The sequence below is a fragment of the Mesoplodon densirostris genome, chromosome X (assembly GCF_025265405.1).
Source record: "Mesoplodon densirostris isolate mMesDen1 chromosome X, mMesDen1 primary haplotype, whole genome shotgun sequence".
Lineage (NCBI taxonomy): Eukaryota > Metazoa > Chordata > Mammalia > Artiodactyla > Ziphiidae > Mesoplodon > Mesoplodon densirostris.
In genome coordinates this window covers 18,655,278-18,673,875 of record NC_082681.1, presented here as the reverse complement: position 1 = coordinate 18,673,875, position 18,598 = coordinate 18,655,278, and the positions used below count along the sequence as shown (strand labels likewise).

Genomic DNA, 18,598 nt, shown 5'->3' with positions numbered 1-18,598 from the left:
ACTCTACATACTGTTCTACAACTTTCTTTTCTTGCTTTAGAATACCTCATGTACATCCTTTCAGGCCAATACATACAGATCTAGCTTATTCATTTTGATGACTGCATAGAATTCTTTTCTACGGGTGCGCCTTGGTGTATTTATCCAATTACCTTAGTGATGGACATTCCAGTTACTTCACTTTAGTATATATATTTTATACACCCCGGCTGGTATAGATTTCTAGAAGTGGGGTTGCTGAAGCAAAGTCTTACCACCATTTTGGTATGCAAATAATGACCCAGCTTTTTTAAAGTGTCTCTTTGGAGCCTTAGTATTATGAGAATTCCAAGCTGGGGGATGTTACTGTTCTGCCTGAGTTGTCTTTCTCCTGAACCTGTTCCCTCATGTATTTGGCACTATATTTCATTTTTTCTATAATTTTTTGATGATTTTGGTACAGAGACACTACTGAGGAAGAAATAACCATGGACCGAACGTTTGTAAGTAATTTTTCAAAACAAATCTACTTGTAACCCATCCTATACCTGATTAGATATAGCTAAATAGCTCTTCCATTCAAGTGTATATTATCAGGCAAAGTTCAGTTGTGATAATTGAGGGTCAAATTACATTACTTTCTTTGGGATCTGCACAAGAAGCCACTAAGAAAACCATCCTCTGCTTTTCTGAACTGTCTGTGTGGTAGTTTTTTGAGGCACATTTTGGGGGCTACAGTAGTATGGAATGATTTGGGGATTGTAAATGATAAATGGAATTTCTTGGTTGTAGACATCTGGCAAAAAAGCCTGTTTTTTCCAAGAGTGACACAATTGTTTGCAAGACAGGCATTCACGTAATAAATCCAGAGTGTGACAAAACTATCTTCCCTCATCTGTTCCAGTGTCTCAAAGCTTTACAATGTTAGATTCTGAAAGAATTAGTATGCGCCCAGGGTTTAAGGTGTTTAAATCTGAGACAAATATTTGACTATACAAAATACAGTCAAGCCTACAGTGCATTCCAAATTATCTGCCATCATTTAAGATACTTTCTGTAAATACCTGATTCAGAATTTAAAGATTGAACACAGTATAGATAACATCACATAACTAAAATTCCTGTCAAATAATAGGTGTAAAAACCTTTTGGTGATAATATGGTCCCCAGAGTCAGGCTGCCTAGGTTAGAATCCCTGCTTTTCCACTTCCTAACTGTGAGACCTTGGGCAACTTAATTAAACTCCCTATGCATCAGTTTCCTCATCTGTAAAATGAGATAATAATATTACCATTCCTCACAGGGCTGTTGGAAAGATGGAACAGGATAACTTACATACAGTGCTTAGCACAGGACATAGAGTACAGTGAAATCTTGGTAGTGTTTAATATTATCATCGCCATGTTTGGATCCAAATCCTGTGAGTCATCAGCTGTGGGATACTGGGCAGATCATTTAAGTTCTGTGAGACTAGAAAATGGGGTGACCATCCCTGCATTACCTACCCTACAGTGTTGGTGTCAGGACTAAACGCATTGATGTTTTTGCAGGTGATTTTTAGATGGCAATGGGTTACATAAATGTAAAGTATAATTATGATCGTGGTTGTTAACGATAAGCCCCCTAGTCAATTGTGACGTTTGTTTAAAGATTTCAGTGACTACGTACTTTTCTTTTGCGTTATTTGAAACAGAGAGAAGGGCAAGGAATGGCTACAATTTCCCGTGTACCATTCAGGTAGGAGCTGAGTTTATTCATAGCTGGTACATTTAGTTCCGATTTTCCTTCCATTTAATTCTGTATGTGTAGCCTGTTGGTCAGAGTTGTCAGAAGGAGATCAGAGTACCTGGTGGTTATTTTACAGATGCTGTAATTGGGCTCTTGCCTTCACGAAATAAGTTGTTTTGGTTGGTCACGGCACAGCTTAACAGCCTGCCTGCTGCCTCTTTGTAGCGAAGAGAAAATGGGGTCCAAAGTGGTCATAATTTGGGGATAGGGCAATAAAGCATTTATTGTTATCAAAAAAGTCCAGGAAATACTGAGCAGGGAAATTGAAAAACAACATGGAAAGCAGCCTCGGTCCTGTTCAGACTCGTGGTCCGGCTCCTTCCGGAACACTGGCTATTACTGGTCTGCTCGATGCAGCCCAAGAAGGACATATAGCCGTAGGAGGCTAATGGAAAGGTCATTAAAATGTTCAGGGTGCTAAGGGTAGAGGGTCTGCTCTACTCTTGCAGCAAGGGGAGAGGTTTAAAAAAGAAGAGTCCTCTTCAGACTGAGAAGATGAAAGCTGAGAGAAGAGATAGTCTACCAGCGGAATGGGTAGCATGAACAGGGACTTCACCAAATATGGATCAGTCGGGGGGCGGGGCATGGCTTCGATTGGACATAGAGAGAAATTTTAGGTAAACGCAGGCACATCTGACTTTCAGGAGCTGATAGGAAATATAGGAAATGTGTTCTTCCAAAAGATGTATCTACAGATGGAAATGGAGAAGAGGCATAGGTAAGTTTGTGAATCTGAAATGTGCTCAGTAATGGAGGAGTAGAGGAATTTAGAATGTTTGAGGACCTCACTACAGAGATCGAGGTTAAGGACAGACCTATTCTTTCATAACGTATCTTTTAGTAGACAGAACATCCCGAAATGAAATATTAGGTCTTTGTGACCTTGGCTAAGGCTCAGTTCCTTCATCTGTAGAATGGGGATAATAATAGCACTACCTCATAAAGTTCTTGTGAAGATAACATGAATTAAAACATGCAGAACAAGAGCTCTACAAATGTTGGCTACTGTTATTATCATCATCATCATTATTATTCTATTATAGAAATAGGCCTTCTGCAGAGCACAGCTTTATAGACTAATTGAGCATGTGCCTATTTGCCTTATTATTGTGGTAATGATGGGTAAATTAGAGACCAGAAGGGTAAAAGGTTTTCTCTGAAGTAATAAATCCAGAGTACTCCATCTTCCCTATTAATTATCACAAACTCCTAGAAATCGCATGGCTAGTCAATTTCAACATAATGCAAATGTTGCTGACTGTTCTTTTGAAAATGGGTTTTGAGTTGTTTGTTTTGGATACGAGAAAATTTATCAGATGACTTCAATATGCTGTCTTCCATCATTTCTTAAGATTTGCCACTTAATAGCTGTAAAATGCTTGATATTTATGGACTACTAATTAAGTCATCTGCACAGAATTTCACCAACGCAGGCCAAGTTTCACTCTGTGGCCATAACTCCAACATCTTTCTTTTTGCTCTGCTTTTTAGCTGTGCTTGTCAGGTCATCATAAAGGCCAACTCTTCTTTAGTGCCCACCAAATTGATTAGCAGGATCAAAAGTAAAATACATGGCAACCTCACTCATGGAAACTTCACACAAGATCAGTTGATGTTATTAGTAAAGTCTGAACACGTTGCAGTGAAAAAACTAGGTAATTTGGGGGTGAGTATTTCCATATAAATTCACTCTTTTTTATAAAGCTCCACATGCATACATAGTAAGAGATTCTGCCTTCAGAGGGGGAGAGAAACTGTCTTCAATTTCCTTTCCACATCCTCAGTGCTCATCTTGCCCTGGCAACCTTTCTACCTGGAAGAGCTTATAAAAAACGAGTGCCAGAGGGGTTACCAGAGACCATCGATCCGCTCTGGATATTAGCAGCATCCAGTTCCTCAATGGAGTGGGAGAACTGTTTCTTTTGCTTAAGTACACCAGAGAGGGAGAGGAAGGTGTCTTACATCCTCTCTTAGGGAGAAGACTGGGATGGTTGGGCAAGGCTGGCTGGCCCGCTTCTCCAGCCACTCTGATTTCTGGAATCAGGATCATAAACCTAGTGGGTGGTAAGTAAAAACTGGTACCTTGGGAATTCCCTGGTGGTCCAGTGGTTAGGACTCCATGCTCTCACTGACGTGGGCCCAGGTTCGATCTCTGGTTGGGGAACTAAGATCCTGCAAGCCGCATGGCGTGGCCAAAACAAAACCAAACAACTACCTCCCCCTGCAATAAAAAAACCCCTGGGACCTTACCACATAAACTTAGCTCAGGACATGTCTCCCTTAATGTGACAACACTTGGCAGCAAAACCTTGCCGTCAGCATCAACAAGAGAGCAGAGTACCCTGGTCTGTACTGCCGAGGACGAATACACTGCGCTTACTGAAACAAAATCCACCCCAGAGCCCATTAAGAAGGGAGGCGCCACCAGAAAAAGAAGCCAGCCTTTAGCCTCCTGTCACTGCACCTCAAACCATTAACAACTGCCAGTCAAAAGGAAGGCAATCGACAGGTGGGGACTGATTTGATTTTTTACTCTACATCCCTTTGCGTGGCTTCATTTTTTTCAATGCCGATGTACCATTTTAATAAAGCCAAAGCAGAAAAACTGGCCCATCAAGTGGTAGTTTTAATGCAAAGGACCAAATGTGAGATCGTACTGGGAGCCTTATTTAAAAAAAAAAAAAGATTCAATTTAATGTTATTTTCAGCCTGGTTTAAATTGCCTGGTAGAAAACTTTCCCCTTTTATTAGCTGATGTTTATGTGCAGGGTAATAATGTTGGGTAATAATGGATGTTCATGAAACTTTTAAGTGCCTTTTGCCCTTTCAAATGTGCATACATTTTCTCTGTAGAGCCCGGAAAGTGCAAAGCTGAAGAAACAGCCTCTAAATACAAAGGGACATATAAGTGGCTCTTAACCCACCCTACCGAGACAGCCCAAACTAGATGCATAAAAAATGAGGATGGAAACGCTACTAGAATCTGGTATGTACCAGCCAAGTTCTAATTGAGAGTTCAGATACATAAAGATCTGCTTAATTGGAAGCATGTTTCCATGTCATTTGAGCATGCTCCCTCCCTTTCTTTCTTTTACCTTGTGGACCTACTTAAGCATACACATGCCATATAATAACATTCCAGAAAAAATTTCAAACAAAAAGAGAAAAAAAAGCACCCATAATCCCACGACCTGAACACAGCTGTTTTTAGGTTGTTGTATTTTTCCATTTAGCCTTTCACCGTATGCCCTTTAAATTTTATGTAGCGGTATTCACCATCCTTATAGCACTAATGTCATTTACCCTTTCACTCAATGGTTTATCAAACGTTTTCCATGCTTTACATTCATCTTCTTAATGACTTTTTCAAAAACCTGCCTCAGAAGCTACCTCGTTGATGGGCCATAATAATTTACTAAATCACTCTTCTATTGTTGACTTTAACATTTTCCTTTTTAAAATCATCAGCCCCTCTTTTCTTACTCTCTACTACTGGTTTATGCCGTTAACTTAAGTGTGCAGGCCAGAGGGGCAGCAGGTTTTGACAAAAGCTTAAAAATTCACTTTTGGAGGGTGACATCTTGGACTGGGTCCTACCTCTTCCTGCTTGCATCTAATCACTTAGCAAGTCATGCAGCTTTTGTGGTCATAATCAGAGCTCACATCTACCCTTTCTTCTCCTACCCCACTGCCACTCCCTGGGTGCCTACGATTAGAGTAGTCTCCTTGCCTTCTAACTGCCCACTACCCCCCAGCTACACTCCACCAGCGTGATTTTCCCAAAGTATGGCTGTCATCGTTCCAATCTCCCACTCCAGTTCCATATTGCCTCAAGAATTAAGTCCAAACCCCTAAAGTACTCAAGACCTGCAGGCTCCTTTCCCTAACATGCACTCCAGCCAACAAGGGCCATTGTCATTCTGGACTTGCATCTCTTTCTCTGCTTGTGCTATTTGCTCTGCTTGGTTGGAGGAGTGGGGGACACTTTCTCCATCTCTGTCCATTTAGCGCCCAGCTCAGCTCAAAAGTTACAAATAAGTTCTCCTTGATTGATGGTTCAACAGATTCTGTTTTGTTTATACACTTTTTCCATCTCATATCTTGCCTAATAAATGTAGTTACATTTACAGTCTCAAAGCACCAAGTTACAAGCTCCTCAAGGGACGACACCTTGCCCTGTTTGTCTACTACCAGTCCTAGAACACAGAAGGTTCCCAATAAATGTGTTAGCTGATTTGAAATGAACTGGCTTGAATTGGATGGGGCATAGTGGAGGGTGGATGATGAAAGCCAGTGAGTCACAGAGGGTGCTATACTAACTGCCTTGAGTAAATTAATATGCTGAAATAGAGACCACAATTCTAACAGGAATGCCCTCTTAAAATGAGGGTAAGAGGCAAAAGTGAGAGTAGGAGTCATGTGCAGAGGGGCAAAAATCTCTGCCTTGACTCTCGGTCCGATGGATGTGGCCCTGCTCCGTCTCAGCCTCTCTTGCCTGTTTATACCTCCTGCATGGGGACCCTAGATTCACTTGCTCCCCAGGAGCAAAGTTTTCTTCACTGTACAAACACTGTACCACCTTTGCTATCTCAGCCAGGAGGCTGGGAGTGGGCAAAGGGGAGGCATGCCAAGGACACACCGTGTTCCTTCATCATTCGCTTTCAAAGTATTCTGGCCTCATCTTCCAACCATGAAGCTTTTTGTTCATCTCTCCTCTCTTTTTCAGCTCAATCAGTATCAACACTGGCAAATCTCACTGGGAAAAACCAAAGTTTAAACAATGCAAATTGCTTCAAGCGCTTCCTAATAAGACTGTGGATCTTGCTAATATTACAATAAGTGACGGTAAGACTGTTCTGTACACATTAGAGAAATAATGGAACTCAGTTGTTTGTCTACTTGACCTGAGACCAGAGACAGTACAGGCAAACTTCCCGTAGGAAAATCTACCTGACAACAATCCAATTTCAGAAATGAGGTAGTTACATTGGTGGAGGTGGGAGTGGAGCATGAGAAGTCAGAACTGTCAGTGTTTTTTGTTTTATAATGTTTTTTATTTTATAAGTTTTGGCTAGTTATTATTTTTGTTTTATTTTAATTTTTTAAAAGTTTTAATAGATAATACTTCATATAGTTCAATATTGGAAAAATTAAAAAGTGTATACAGTGAAACCTCTCCCTCCTACTGCTAACCCCAGCCATTCAGTTAGTATCCACGGAGATATCTATGCATCTATAAGGAAATGTGTGTGTGTGTGTGTGTGTGTGTGTGTGTGTATTCTTCTTCCCTTTTTGTGTGCAAAGTGGAGCATGCTATACATGCTGTTCTGCACCTTGCTTTTTCCTCTTAACATTATATTGCAGAAATTGCCATACTAGTATATGATAATATAATATACATTCTTTTTTTCACTGAGTTGTATTAACTGCATGAATATGCTACAATTGATTTCTTTAACCTGTTGCCTGTGGATGGTAATTTAACTTGATAATTACACTTTACTTTTAAAATACTGTTGTAATGGATATCATGCATGTGTCATTTTGTGCAAGTATGGTATGCTTGAAGCATAAATTCCTAAAAGTAGAATTTCTGGGTCAGTCATACTTTTTTTTAAGATAAATTGTCTTTTATTTGCTATGTCAAATTTTTTTTGAATTGATAAAGCTAGACTTTACATTATCATTTCTTTTTTTCTTATTTGTCTTATTTCTTTTAGTATTTTTTATTTTTATTTTATTTTTTAATTTTTTTAATGGTTTTCCTTTTTTTCTTTTAGTATTTTTAAAATTGAAGTATAGTTAATTTACAATGTGTTAGTTTCAAATGTACAGCAAAGTGATTCAGTTATACATGTGTAAATATATATATTCTTTTTCAGATTCTTTTCCATTATACGTTATTACAAGATATTGAGTAGAGTTCCCTGTGCTATACAGAGGTACCTTTTTGTTTATATATTTTATATACCGTAGTTTGTATCTGTTAATCCCAGACTCCTAACTTATCCCTCCTCCCCCTTCCCCTTTGGTAACCATAAGTTTGTTTTCTATGTCTGAGTCTGTTTCTGTCTTGTAAGTTCTTTTGTGTCATATTTTAGATTCCACATATTAGTGATATCATATGGTATTTGTTTTTCTCTGTCTGACTTACTTCACTTAGTATGACAATCTCCAGGTCCATCCATGTTTCTGCAAATGGCATATTTCATTCTTTTTTATGGCTGAGTAATATTCCATTGTGTATATATATATATATATATATATATATATATATATATATATATATACCATATCTTCTTTATCCATTCATCTGTCAATAGACTTTTAGGTTGCTTCCATGTCTTGGTTATTGTAAATAGTGCTGCTATGAACATTGGGGTGCATGTGTCTTTTCAAATAAATCATACTTTTGATGGTGTCAAAATGCTCTCTGTAATAATTGCACCAACTTATACTCCCACTTGCAAAATGTGAAAGTGTCTGTTTCAGAACATCTTCAAATCAACACAGCATGCTATCAGATTTTAGGATCTTGATTTGATAAGTATAAGTTAATCTCAATGTAGTTAAAAATTTTTATGGAGGTACTGACATCATAAAATTCAGCCATGTAATGTGTACAATTCAGTGTTTTTTAGTCTATTTGCTAGATTTTGCAACCATCACCACTAATTCTAGGACATTTTAATTACTCCTAAAAGAAACCCCATACATGTTAACAGTCACTCTCCATTCTCTCCTCCCCGCAAGCCCTGGAAAACTCCAATCTACTTTCTTCCTACTTTAATTTTATTTTATTGTAGTAACTACACTTTTTGTGAGATCTACCTTCTTGACAATTTTTTAAGTGTACAATACATTTCTATTGACTGTAGGTACAATGTTGTACAGCAGATCTCTGGAACTTGTTCACCTTGCTTAACTGAAAGTTTATGCCTGTTGATTAGTAACTTCCCATTTCCCTCTCCTCTAACCCCTGGTAACTATCATTTTACTCTGTGCTTCTGTGAGTTCAACTATTCTGGATTCCACATATAAGTGAGATCATGAAGTATTTATCTTTCTGAGTCTGGTTTATGTCACCTAGCATAATGCCCTCCAGTTTCATCCATGTTGTTGCAAATGGCAGGATTTCCTTCTTTTTTAAGGCTGAATAAAATTCCATTATGTATGTATGTATAAATATATATGTATAATAAAATTTTATTTATTCAATTATCTCTCTACAGACTCTTAGGTTATTTCCATATGTTGGCTATTGTGAATAATGCTGCAATGAACACGGGAGTACAGACATGTCTTTGAGAAAATGATTTCATTTCCTTTGGATATATACCCACAAGTGGCATTGCCGGGTTGTATGGTAGCTCTATTTTTAATTTTTGATTATTTTCCACAGTGGCTGCACCAATTTACATTCACATCAACAGTGTACAAGGGCACCATTTTCTCCACACCCTTGCCAATGCCTGTTATCTACTGATTTCTGATAATTGCCATCCTAACAGTTATGAAATGATATCTCTTTGTGGTTTTGATTTACATTTCCTTGATGATTAGTGATGTTGAGCACCTTTTCATATACTATTGGCCTTTTGTATGTCTTCGTCTGAGAAATGTCTGTTCAAGTTCTTAGCCTTTTTTTTCTTTTTTAACATCTTATGGAGTATAATTGCTTTACAATGGTGTATTAGTTTCTGCTTCATAACAAAGTGAATCAGTTATACATATACATATGTCCCCATATCTCTTCCCTCTTGCATCTCCCTCCCTCCTACCCTCCCTATCCCACCCCTCTAGGTGGTCACAAAGCACTGACCTGATCTCCCTGTGCTTTGCGGCTGCTTCCCACTAGCTATCTATTTTACGTTTGGTAGTGTTTATATGCCCATGCCACTCTCTCACTTTGTCCCAGCTTACCCTTCCCCCTCCCCGTATCCTCAAGTCCATTCTCTAGTAGGTCTGTGTCTTTATTCCCGTCTTACCCCTAGGTTCTTAATGACTTTTTTTAGATTCCATATATATGTGTTAGCATACGGTATTTGTTTTTCTCTTTCTGACTTACCTCACTCTGTATGACAGACTCTAGGTCCATCCACCTCACTACAAATAACTCAGTTTCGTTTCTTTTTATGGCTGAGTAATATTCCATTGTATATATGTGCCACATCTTCTTTATCCATTCATCTGTCAATGGACACTTAGGTTGCTTCCGTGTCCTGACTATTGTAAATAGAGCTGCAACGAACATTGTGGTACATGACTCTTTTTGAATTATGGTTTTCTCAGGGTATATGCCCAGTAGTGGGATTGCTGGGTCATATGGTAGTTCTATTTTTAGTTTTTAAAGGAACCTCCATACTGTTCTCCATAGTGGCTGAATCAATTTACATTCCCACCAACAGTGCAAGAGGGCTCCCTTTTCTCCACACCCTCTTCAGCATTTATTGTTTGTAGATTTTTTGATGATGGCCATTCTGACTGGTGTGAGATGATATCTCATTGTAGTTTTGATCTGCATTTCTCTAATGATTAATGATGTTGAGCATTCTTTCATGTGTTTGTTGGGAATCTGTATATCTTCTTTGGAGAAATGTCTAGTTAGGTCTTCTGCCCAATTTTGGATTGGGTTGTTTGTTTTTTTGATATTGAGCTGCATGAACTGCTTGTAAATTTTGGAGATTAATCCTTTGTCAGTTGCTTCATTTGCAAATATTTTCTCCCATTCTGAGGGTTGTCTTTTGGTCTTGTTTATTGTTTACTTTGCTGTGCAAAAGCTTTGAAGTTTCATTAGGTCCCATTTGTTTATTTTTGTTTTTATTTCCATTTCTCTAGGAGGTGGGTCAAAAAGGATCTTGCTGTGATTTATGTCATAGAGTGTTCTGCCTATGTTTTCCTCTAAGAGTTTGTTAGTGTCTGGCCTTACATTTAGGTCTTTAATCCATTTTGAGTTTATTTTTGTGTATGGTGTTAGGAAGTGTTCTAATTTCTTTTTATTTATGAACTTATTTTTTTCTATTTTTTTTATTAGTTTCTGCTTTATAACAAAGTGAATCAGTCATACATATACATCTGTTCCCACATCCCCTCCCTCATGCATCTCCCTCCCTCCCACCCTCCCCATCCCTCCCCTCCAGGTGGTCACAAAGCACCGAGCTGATCTCCCTGTGCTCTGCGGCTGCTTCCCACTATCTATCTACCCTACGTTTGGTAGTGTATATATGTCCATGCCTCTCTTTCGCTTTGTCACAGCTTACCCTTCCCCCTCCCCATATCCTCAAGTCCATTCTCAAGTAGGTCTGTGTCTTTATTCCCGTTTTACCCCTAGGTTCTTCATGACATTTTTTTTCTTATATTCCATATATATGTGTTAGCATACGGTATTTGTCTTTCTCTTTCTGACTTACTTCACTCTGTATGACAGACTCTAGGTCTATCCACCTCATTACAAATAGCTCAGTTTCGTTTCTTTTTATGGCTGAGTAATATTCCATTGTATATATGTGCCACATCTTCTTTATCCATTCATCCGATGATGGACACTTAGGTTGTTTCCAGCTCCGGGCTATTGTGAATAGAGCTGCAATGAACATTTTGGTACATGTCTCTTTTTGAATTATGGTTTTCTCAGGGTATATGCCTAGTAGTGGGATTGCTGGATCATATGGTAGTTCTATTTTTAGTTTTTTAAGGAACCTCCATACTGTTCTCCATAGTGGCTGTACCAATTCACATTCCCACCAGCAGTGCAAGAGTGTTCCCTTTTCTCCACACCCACTCCAGCATTTATTGTTTCTAGATTTCTTGATGATGGCCATTCTGACTGGTGTGAGATGATACCTCATTGTAGTTTTGATTTGCATTTCTCTAATGATTAATGATGTTGAATATTCTTTCATGTGTTTGTTGGCAGTCTGTATATCTTCTTTGGAGAAATGCCTATTTAAGTCTTCTGCCCATTTTTGGATTGGGTTGTTTGTTTTTTTGCTATTGAGCTGCATGAGCTGTTTATAAATTTTGGAGATTAATCCTTTGTCAGTTGCTTCATTTGCAAATATTTTCTCCCATTCTGAGGGTTGTCTTTTGGTCTTGTTTATGGTTTCCTTTGCTGTGCAAAAGCTTTGAAGTTTCATTAGGCCCCATGTGTTTATCTTTGTTTTTATTTCCATTTCTCTAGGAGGTGGGTCCAAAAGGATCTTGCTGTGATTTATGTCATAGAGTGTTCTACCTATGTTTTCCTCTAAGAGTTTGATAGTTTCTGGCCTTACATTTAAGTCTTTAATCCATTTTGAGCTTCTTTTTTTTTTTTTTTTTCTTTTTGCGGTATGTGGGCCTCTCACTGCTGTGGCCTCTCCCGTTGCGGAGCACAGGCTCCGGATGCGCAGGCCCAGCGGCCATGGCTCACGGGCCCAGCCGCTCCGCGGCACATGGGATCCTCCCAGACCGGGGCACGAACCCGCATCCCCTGCATCGGCAGGCGGACTCCTAACCACTTGCGCCACCAGGGAGGCCCTGAGCTTATTTTTGTGTATGGTGTTAGGGAATGATCTAATCTCATACTTTTACATGTCCCTGTCCAGTTTTCCCAGCACCACTTATTGAAGAGGCTGTCCTTTCTCCACTGTACATTCCTGCCTCCTTTATCAAAGATAAGTTGGCCATATGTGCGTGGGTTTATCTCTGGGCTTTCTATCCTGATCCACTGATCTATCTTTCTGTTTTTATGCCAGTACCACACTGTCTTAATTACTGTAGCTTTGTAGTATAGTCTGAAATCAGGGAGCCTAATTCCTCCAGCTCCTTTTTTCGTTCTCAAGATTGCTTTGGCTATTCGGGGTCTTTTGTTTTTCCAAACAAATTTTGAAATTTTATGTTCTAGTTCTGTGAAAAATGCCAGTGGTAGTTTGATAGGGATTGCATTGAATCTGTAGATTGCTTTGGGTAGTAGAGTCATTTTCACAATATTGATTCTTCCAATCCAGGAGCATGGTATATCTCTCCATCTATTTGTATCATCTTTAATTTCTTTCATCAGTGTCTTATAATTGTCTGCATACAGGTCTTTTGTCTCCTTAGGTAGGTTTATTCCTAGATATTTTATTCTTTTTGTTGCAATGGTAAATGGGAGTGTTTTCTTGATTTCATTTTCAGATTTTTCATCATTAGTGTACAGGAATGCCAGAGATTTCTGTACATTAATTTTGTAACCTGCTACTTTACCAAATTCATTGATTAGCTCTAGTAGTTTTTCGGTAGCATCTTTAGGGTTCTCTATGTATAGTATCATGTCATCTGCAAACAGTGACAGCTTTACTTCTTCTTTTCCGATTTGGATTCCTTTTATTTCCTTTTCTTCTCTGATTGCTGTGGCTAAAACTTCCAAAACTAGGTTGAATAAGAGTGGTGAGAGTGGGCAGCCTTGTCTTGTTCCTGATCTTAGTGGAAATGGTTTCAGTTTTTCACCATTGAGGACAATGTTGGCTGTGGGTTTGTCATATATGGCCTTTATTATGTTGAGGAAAGATCCCTCTATGCCTACTTTCTGCAGGGTTTTTATCATAAATGGGTGTTGAATTTTGTCGAAAGCTTTCTCTGCATCTATTGAGATGATCATATGGTTTTTCTCCTTCAACTTGTTAATATGGTGTATCACATTGATTGATTTGCGTATATTGAAGAATCCTTGCATTCCTGGAATAAACCCCACTTGATCATGGTGTATGATCCTTTTAATGTGCTGTTGGATTCTGTTTGCTAGTATTTTGTTGAGGATTTTTGCATCTATGTTCATCAGTGATATTGGCCTGTAGTTTTCTTTCTTTGTGACATCCTTGCCTGGTTTTGGTATCAAGGTGATGGTGGCCTCGTAGAATGAGTTTGGGAGTGGTCCTTCCTCTGAAATTGTTTGGAAGAGTTTGAGAAGGATGGGTGTTAGCTCTTCTCTAAATGTTTGATAGAATTCGCCTGTGAAGCCATCTGGTCCTGGGCTTTTGTTTGATGGAAGATTTTTAATCACAGTTTCAATTTCAGTGCTTGTGATTGGTCTATTCATATTTTCTATTTCTTCCTGAGTCAGTCTTGGCAGGTTGTGCATTTCTAAGAATTTGTCCATTTCTTCCAGGTTGTCCATTTTATTGGCATAGAGTTGCTTGTAGTAATCTCTCATGATCTTTTGTATTTCTGCAGTGTCAGTTGTTACTTCTCCTTTTTCATTTCTAATTCTATTGATTTGAGTCTTCTCCCTTCTTTTCTTGATGAGTCTGGCTAATGGTTTGTCAATTTGGTTTATCTTCTCAAAGAACCAGCTTTTAGTTTGGTTGATCTTTGCTATCATTTCCTTCATTTCTTTTTCATTTATTTCTGATCTGATCTTTATGATTTCTTTCCTTCTGCTAGCTTTGGGGGTTTTCTGTTCTTCTTTCTCTAATTGCTTTAGGTGCATGGTCAGGTTGTTTACTCGAAATGTTTCCTGTTTCTTAAGGTGGGATTGTATTGCTATAAACTTCCCCCTTAGAACTGCTTTTGCTGCATCCCATAGGTTTTGGGTTGTCGTGTCTCCATTGTCATTTGTTTCTAGGTATTTTTTAATTTCCTCTTTGATTTCTTCAGTGATCACTTCGTTATTGAGTAGTGTATTGTTTAGCCTCCATGTGTTTGTATTTTTTACAGATCTTTTCCTGTAATTGATGTCTAGTCTCATAGCCTTGTGGTCGGAAAAGATACTTGATACAATTTCAATTTTCTTAAATTTACCAAGGCTTGATTTGTGACCCAAGATATGATCTATCCTGGAGAATGTTCCATGAGCACTTGAGAAAAATGTGTATTCTGCTGTTTTTGGATGAAATGTCCTATAAATATCAACCAAGTCCATCTTGTTTAATGTATCATTTAAAGCTTGTGTTTCCTTATTTATTTTCATTTTGGACGATCTGTCCATTGGTGAAAGTGGGGTGTTAAAGTCCCCTACTATGATTGTGTTACTGTCGATTTCCCCTTTTATGGCTGTTAGTATTTGCCTTATGTATTGAGGTGCTCCTATGTTGGGTGCATAAATATTTACAATTGTTATATCTTCTTCTTGGATCGATCCCTTGATCATTATGTAGTGTCCTTCTTTGTCTCTTCTAATAGTCTTTATTTTAAAGTCTATTTTGTCTGATATAAGAATTGCTACTCCAGCTTTCTTTTGATTTCCATTTGCATGGAATATCTTTTTCCATCCCCTTACTTTCAATCTGTATGTGTCTTTAGGTCTGAAGTGGGTCTCTTGTAGACAGCATATATATGGGTCTTGTTTTTGTATCCATTCAGCCACTCTGTGTCTTTTGGTGGGAGCATTTAGTCCATTTACATTTAAGGTAATTATTGATATGTATGTTCCTATTCCCATTTCCTTAATTGCTTTGGGTTCGTTATTGTAGGTATATTCCTTCTGTTGTGTTTCTTGCCTAGAGAAGTTCCTTTAGCATTTGTTGTAAAGCTGGTTTGGTGGTGCTGAACTCTCTCAGCTTTTGCTTGTCTGTAAACGTTTTAATTTCTCCATCAAATCTGAATGAGATCCTTGCTGGGTAGAGTAATCTTGGTTGCAGGTTTTTCTCCTTCATCACTTTAATTATGTCCTGCCACTCCCTTCTGGCTTGTAGAGTTTCTGCTGAGAGATCAGCTGTTAACCTGATGGGGATTCCCTTGTGTGTTATTTGTTGTTTTTCCCTTGCTGCTTTTAATATGATTTCTTTGTGTTTAATTTTTGACAGTTTGATTAATATGTGTCTTGGTGTATTTCTCCTTGGATTTATTCTGTATGGGACTCTCTGTGCCTCCTGGACTTGATTAACTATTTCCTTTCCCATATTGGGGAAGTTTTCAACTATAATCTCTTCAAATATTTTCTCAGTCCCTTTCTTTTTCTCTTCTTCTTCTGGAACCCCTATAATTCGAATGTTGGTGCGTTTAATGTTGTCCCAGAGGTCTCTGAGACTGTCCTCTGTTCTTTTCATTCTTTTTTCTTTATTTTGCTCTGCATCAGTTATTTCCACTATTTTATCTTCCACCTCACTTATCCGTTCTTCTGCCTCAGTTATTCTGCTATTGATCCCATCTAGAGTATTTTTCATTTCATTTATTGTGTTTTTAATCGATGCTTGATTCATCTTTAGTTCTTCTAGGTCCTTGTTAACAGTTTCTTGCATTTTGTCTATTCTATTTCCAAGATTTTGGATCATCTTTACCATCATTATTCTGAATTCTTTTTCAGGTAGACTGCCTATTACCTCTTCATTTGTTGGGTCTGGTAGGTTTTTATCTTGCTCCTTCACCTGCTGTGTGTTTTTCTGTCTTCTCATTTTGCTTATGTTACTGTGTTTGGGGTCTCCTTTTTGCAGGCTGCAGATTCGTAGTTCCCGTTGTTTTTCGTGTCTGACCCCAGTGGCTAAGGTTGTTTCAGTAGGTTGTGTAGGCTTCCTGGTGGGGGGGAGTAATGCCTGTGTTCTGGTGGTTGAGCCTCGATCTTGTCTTTCTGGTGGACAAGTCCACGTCTGGTGGTGTGTTTTGGGGTGCCTATGGCCTTATTATGTTTTTAGGTAGCTTCTCTGCTAATGGGTGGGGTTGTGTTCCTGCCTTGCTAGTTGCTTGGCATAGGGTGACCAGCACTGTAGCTTGCTGGTCGTTGACTGAAGCTGGGTGCTGGTGTTGGGATGGAGATCTCTGGGAGATTTTCGCTGCTTGATATTATGTGGAGCTGGGAGGTCTCTTGTGGACCCGTGTCCTGAAGTTGGCTCTCCCACTTCAGAGGCATAGCAGTGGCTCCTGGCTGCAGCACCAAGAGCCTTTCATCCACCCGGCTCAGAATAACAGGGAGAAAAAGCAGAAAGAAAGAATTAGTAGAAGAAAGAAAGAGAGAGGGAAAGAAAGGAAGGAAGGAAGGAAGAAAGAAAGAAAGGAGGGAGGGAGTGAGGAAGGATGGAAAGAAAGAAGGAAAGAAAGGAGGGAGGGAGGGAGCAATGAAAGCAAAAGGAAGAGTGAATGGAAGAAGGGAGGGAGGGAGGGAGGGAGGAAAGAAAGAAAGAAAGACAGGAGGGAGGGAGGGAGGAAGGAAAGAAAAAGAAAGTGGAAAGAAGAAGGGTGGGAGGGAGGGAGGAAAGAAAAAGAAAGAAGGAAAGGAAGAGCGGAGGGAGGGAGGGAGGAAGGGAAGGTAGGAAAAAAAGAAAGAGCAGGTAAAGTAAAATAGAATAAAGTATGAAATATAGTAGCGTTATTAAAATTAGAAAGTAATTATTGGAAAAAAAACCCCAAAAACGGACCGATAGAACCCTGGGACATATGGTGGAAGCAAAGCTATACAGAGAGAATCTTACACAGAAGATTACACATACACATTCACAAAAAGAGAGCAGGGGGAAAAATCAAAAATCTTGCTCTCCAAGTCCACCTCCTCAGTTTGGGATAATTCGTTGTAAAAAGAGGAAAAGGGCAAGAAGTCTGAAATCTTGCTCTCTAAGTCCACCTCCTTACTTTGGAATAATTCGTTGTAAAAAGAGGAAAAGGGGGGAAAGTCTTAAATCTTGTCCTCCAAGTCCACTTCCTCAATTTGGGATGATTCGCTGTCCATTCATGCACTCCACAGACGCAGGGCACATCAAATGGACCGTGGAGCTTTAATCCGCTGCCTCCGAGGCTGCACAGAGAGATTTCCCTGACTCTGCTCTCACAGCTCCCGGGTCTCAGCCTTGGACCTGGCCCCGTCTCTGTGCGTAGGTCACCGGAGGGCGTCCGTTCTTCGCTCAGACAGGACGAGTTTAAAGGAGCCGCTGATTCGGGGGCTCTGGCTTACTCAGGCAGAGGGGAGGGAGGGGCGCGCAGTGTGGGGCGGGCCTGCGGCGGCAGAGGCCGGCGTGACGTTGCAGCAGCCCATGGCGCTCCGTGCGCTTTCCCAGGAAAGCCGTCCCCGGGTCTCGGGACCCCAGCAGTGGCGGGGTGCACAGGTCCCCCGGAAGGCGGGGCGGACAGTGACCCGCGCTCGCACACAGGCCCCGCGGCTGCGGCGGCGGCGGGCGGCGGCAGGCGGCGGCGGTGGCGGGCCGCGGGGGCGGCGGCGGCGGCGGCGGCGGCCCACGCCCGTCTCCGAGGTCCACGCCTTACCCGCGGCTCGCGCCTGTCTCCGGCGCTTCCCTAAGCAGCCCTCTTAATGCCCTCTCCTCGCACACCAGGAAACAAAAGTGAAACAAGTCTCTTGCCTCTTCAGCAGCTCCAGACCCTTTCCCCGGACTCCCTCCGGGCTAGCCGTGGTGCACTAACCCCTTCAGGCTCTCTTCCTGCCGCCAGCCCCAGTCCTCTCCCTGCGCTCCGACTGAAAGCCGATACCCAAGCCTCAGCTCCCAGCCCCGCCCGCCACGGCGGCCGAGCAGACAAGCCTCTCGGGCTGGTGTGTGCCTGAGGGCACCGATCCTCTGTGCCGGAATCTCTCCGCTTTGCCCTCCACACCCCTGTTGCTGTGCTCTCCTCCGCTACTCCGAAGCTTTCCCCCTCCGCCACCTGCAGTCTCCGCCCGCGAAGGGGCTTGTAGTGTGTAGAAACCTTCCCTCCTTCACGGCTCCCTCCCACTGGTGCAGGTCCCGTCCCTATCCTATTGTCTCTGTTTATTCTTTTTTTCTTTTGCCCTACCCAGGTATGTGGGGAGTTTCTTGCCTTTTGGGGGGTCTGAGGTCTTCTGTCAGCGTTCAGTAGGTGTTCTGTAGGAGTTGTTCCACGTGTAGATGAATTTCTGATGTATCTGTGGGGAGGAAGGTGATCTCCGCGTCTTACTCTTCCGCCATCTTCCTCCGGGCTC

At 40.6% G+C, this 18,598-nt stretch overlaps 1 protein-coding gene across 1 annotated transcript in view; it reads left to right on the top strand.

Annotated features, from left to right (window-relative positions):
* The window catches only part of ADGRG4 (adhesion G protein-coupled receptor G4), a 139,162-nt gene that overhangs the window by 39,251 nt on the left and 81,313 nt on the right, over positions 1–18,598 (top strand). Inside the window, 5 exon segments of the mRNA XM_060086393.1 lie at positions 443–489; positions 1,671–1,716; positions 3,259–3,422; positions 4,621–4,753; positions 6,494–6,612. Coding sequence (XP_059942376.1) covers positions 443–489; positions 1,671–1,716; positions 3,259–3,422; positions 4,621–4,753; positions 6,494–6,612 — 509 coding nt within the window.